General features: G+C 42.1%; 1 protein-coding gene across 1 annotated transcript; it reads left to right on the top strand.

Moving 5' to 3' along the window:
• The first annotated feature begins 81 nt into the window (after positions 1-81).
• LOC145715839 (adhesion G protein-coupled receptor E2-like) lies at positions 82-3,323 on the top strand. The gene is made up of 3 exons (XM_081809866.1): positions 82-919; positions 1,004-1,114; positions 1,860-3,323. The coding sequence occupies exons 1-3, from the start codon at positions 725-727 to the stop codon at positions 1,908-1,910; spliced, it is 357 nt and encodes a 118-aa protein (XP_081665992.1). The 5' UTR covers positions 82-724; the 3' UTR covers positions 1,911-3,323.
• Positions 3,324-3,771: the final 448 nt, after the last annotated feature.

Below are 3,771 nucleotides of genomic sequence, written 5' to 3'. Positions count from 1 at the left end.
ATGGGCTTCATTCTGATAAGCAGGGATTGCTACCATGGCCCTATGAAAAAGGTCCTGAGAACATTCACATACTTATAACACATGCAGGAAATCACACAACAGTTCCCAGAACCAGCATACCCCATCATGCCCATGCCTTCATGCATGCTCTGCCCTCTGCCTTCCCCTTCCCTTGCACCTGGTGAACTCAGCTTCAACATCCACATATCACATCATCTAACAGTTTGGGGATGTCCTCTGCTTTCCTCAACTTTGCACAGAATTAATGGCCTCTATTCTGGGCAAAGCATGCCTGGTTCAGTTCATGGAGAGGGTGAGGAAAGGAACAGCCCTGGATGGAAAGAAGTACCTCACTTCGCAAATGTTATAAGTGATCATTTTGTTCTTGTCTTTCCACTAGACTTTAAGGTCTGTAAAAACAGAAGTCTTGTCTTTGTTGTTTTGAATGCCCTAGCCCCAGCCTAGAGCCCGGTGCACAGAACATTCTCAGTAATGTCAGCTGAACAAATTCGGGATCTTCATGAAACATCATGATCTTTTTGAAACTCACATTCTCAAGTGTCACCATTATCCTCAGTCCTAGTCAAAATGCCATCCTGGACCCAAATAGTGTTTCTCTTTAGGGAATCATTGACAATAAAGATCAAAGTTGATCACAACTCAGTCAGAAGCATCCATGGAGTGGACATGAAACCAGCCCTGGTTGTGTTGCTCTGGGTGCATCATGACCTCCTTTCTCCTCCTACCCAGGATGCTGACATTTAAAGCCACAGCTCAGCTGCTCATCTTGGGCTGCACGTGGTGCCTGGGCATCCTGCAGGTGGGTCCAGCTGCCCATGTCATGGCTTACCTCTTCACCATCATCAACAGCCTGCAGGGCGTCTTCATCTTCCTGGTGTACTGCCTCCTCAGCCAACAGGTACCACTGCCTGACTTCCACCCGGTCCTCCTACCATCCTTACTCCCTTCAGTGAGCTGACCCAAGCATGCTTTGCCTCTGCAGGTCCGGGAACAATACAAGAAATGGTTCAAAGGGGTCAGGAAAACCAAAGCCGAGTCTGAGAAGTATACTCTCTCAAGTGGGACCATGTCTGATGCCTCCAAACACAGCGTGGTAAGATTATGCAGTGCTCCCAGAGCACTTCACTAACCAGCCCTCTTGAGAAGCTCGTACCTATCTCATTGAACAACCTGGGTATATAGCAGTTGATGCCCTAGAATGGCTCACCCTTGGTTTTCACCTGAACTCACCTGAAGGCACTTCCCTGTCTTGAAAGGAGGTCTTCCTATACTTTCACTCACTTTTTATGCTCTCGTTGACCCTTGCATATGACTGTCCTCTTTCTCCACAATTGTAGAGCACCCACTTTGTGTGACATGGGTGCAACCCCTTTTTAATTGTATTTAGGGCCAAGATACAAAATACTCATAAGCAGAGAACGATGCTGTGATCGACCAAGTAATCAGGAATAATGATCTAGCACTGATGCACAAGCCGCACAGTCACCGCACATCCTTTATCCCTAGTCATTCCATGCCATCCCTGTATATGATGAACAATAAATACGTGTATATATAGTCATAAAAGGAAAGTAAAGTAAGTATTAAGTTGGATTGGAGACTTTTCAAAGTCTGCAATCATTCCTAGTAGTTCCAAATGCACAAACACTGCAAAACCTCATTGGGAATCACAGAAGGCAGAGGAGAGATTCTGGCAATGTGAATTGTAGCTAGCATTTGTATGTTCAGGTTTACAAAACCTTTCTCTTCTTAGGCTTCTCTTGACAATATTTTGTACTTTTCTGTGTACACATCTTGCACCTTCTAACACAAAATCATGTTTGCACCTTCCTTCTTAGGAGAATTATAATGAAGAGCTAAGCCTGACGAACTTGTCTCTTAGGAAATGAAGAAAACACTCTCTGTCATCCTTTGGGCAAAGAGTATTAAAAAATGCTTTTTCATGTTTATTACAAATAACTCTTCTTGGCACCACTGTGGGAGAAAGTAAGCAGTAAATGTTTGACATTCAGTTGCTGGAGACTTTTGGTTTTCTGGTGCATACAACATTCTCATCTCACTCCCAGTATAATCAGGAGCTATGACCCAATACCCCAGTAGAAGCCTCGTCTACAAAAATTCTTCCTCAGGTTGATGATACATAACAAGGAAAACCAGCCTCAAAGGACTTTCCTAAAATAGCATCAGAGAGGAAAGTAATATTCACATACCTGCACGTAGTATAAACAACAAATCACAGTTTCTCAAGACTTTCCTGGTTTTATTAGTATTAGTATAGTATTAAAGTATTACATCCCAGAAAACATTTTGGTTACAGGCAAAGTAGACCAGTTGGTCTTCATACATATATACATGCCTCAACTTCTTCACTCTCCATTTCTAAAGACTTACTAATTTATTCATTTCAAAAATATGTACTGGGGGGCGTCTGGGTGGCTCAGATGGTTAAACGTCTGCCTTCGGCTCAGGTCATGATCCCAGGGTCCTGGGATCGAGTCCCACATTGGGCTCCCTGGTCCTTGGGGGCCTGCTTCTCCCTCTGCTTCTCTCTCTCTCTCTATCTCTCATGAATAAATAAATAAAATCTTAAAAAAATACAAAAATATGTACTGGGAACAGATCAAGAAGATCCAATTCCTGATTTCACAGAATTTAAAAGTGGGGGGGGTAAGTTTCATCAGAGTAAAATCAGAGCTATGGGACTAGAGTTTCTGCATCTTTATGTTTTATAAGTTGAGTTGTGGAAAAAGGTGTATATGGCTACTGCACATTTTGTGAGATGTATTTATAGATAACATTATTTCACCCTCATGCAGTCTAAGCAAGATCTAAATCCAGAGCAGTTACACCTACAAGAAACTCCCTGAGGGCTCCCTCTAACCAATTCTGTATCAATTTGAACATCAAGGAAAATGACTGTACATGATTATAATGTTTTAAATAAGCATATCCATGAGTCCATACTGATACTTTAAAAGATCATCTAATAGATGTAGAAAATACAACAGAATTAGAAGAGCATGATTCTTTTAATATCCCATAAATGGCCACTACGAGCACTGAGTAAAAAGCTTTGGAGAACAGGCTGGGACCACAGTGCCAAAGAATCACCTCACAGACTACCAATTAATTACAAGGGACAAAGTATGCATTTGCAACATGGAGATCTGACAGCCACCATCTGAAACTAATGATGAAATTTAATATCATCAGTGGTGGGCAAACTGACTTTATGTATCTCCTGATATGTCATGAAATTACAACATCCCATTTTTAGTAAATAAAGAATTATTAACAAATCAGTCTAACTGAAATCTAATCCAGTCTTTAGGCTGTGGGTTGGCAAAGTATAGCATGCAGTCCAAATCCAGGGATTTTCCTGTTTTTGTTAATAAAGTTTTATTGGAACACAACCACACCCGTTCATCGATGGATTACCTATGGCTGCTTTCATGCTACAATGTCAGAGTTGAGTTGTGACAGAAGCTGTAAGGCCACAAAGCCAAAAATGTTTGCTACCTGGCCCTTTATAGAAGAAGCTTGCTGATATCTGTCCTTTTAGACCTAACTATCAATATTTTTTTTAAAGATTTTATTTATTTATTTGAGACAGAGAGAATGAGAGACAGAGAGCATGAGAGGGAGGAGGGTCAGGCCGAGCAGGGAGTCCGATGCGGGACTCGATCCCGGGACTCCAGGATCATGACCTGAGCCGAAGGCAGTCGCTTAACCAACTGAGCCACCCAGGCG

Source organism: Leptonychotes weddellii, unplaced genomic scaffold, assembly GCF_054177405.1.
Source record: "Leptonychotes weddellii isolate Sample4059 unplaced genomic scaffold, ASM5417740v2 HiC_scaffold_14755, whole genome shotgun sequence".
Lineage (NCBI taxonomy): Eukaryota > Metazoa > Chordata > Mammalia > Carnivora > Phocidae > Leptonychotes > Leptonychotes weddellii.
The sequence above is the reverse complement of the archived record's forward strand: the minus strand, read 5'-3'. Positions and strand labels throughout refer to the sequence as shown.

What these genes read in the sequence shown, in the direction of transcription:
- LOC145715839 (XM_081809866.1), top strand. Translation starts at nt 725, where the DNA reads ATGACCTCCTTTCTCCTCCTACCCAGGATGCTGACATTTAAAGCCACA. An exon ending in ACTGCCTCCTCAGCCAACAG is followed by an intron (nt 920 to 1,003) that starts GTACCACTGCCT and finishes TTGCCTCTGCAG; the next exon opens with GTCCGGGAACAATACAAGAA. An exon ending in ATGCCTCCAAACACAGCGTG is followed by an intron (nt 1,115 to 1,859) that starts GTAAGATTATGC and finishes CTTCCTTCTTAG; the next exon opens with GAGAATTATAATGAAGAGCT.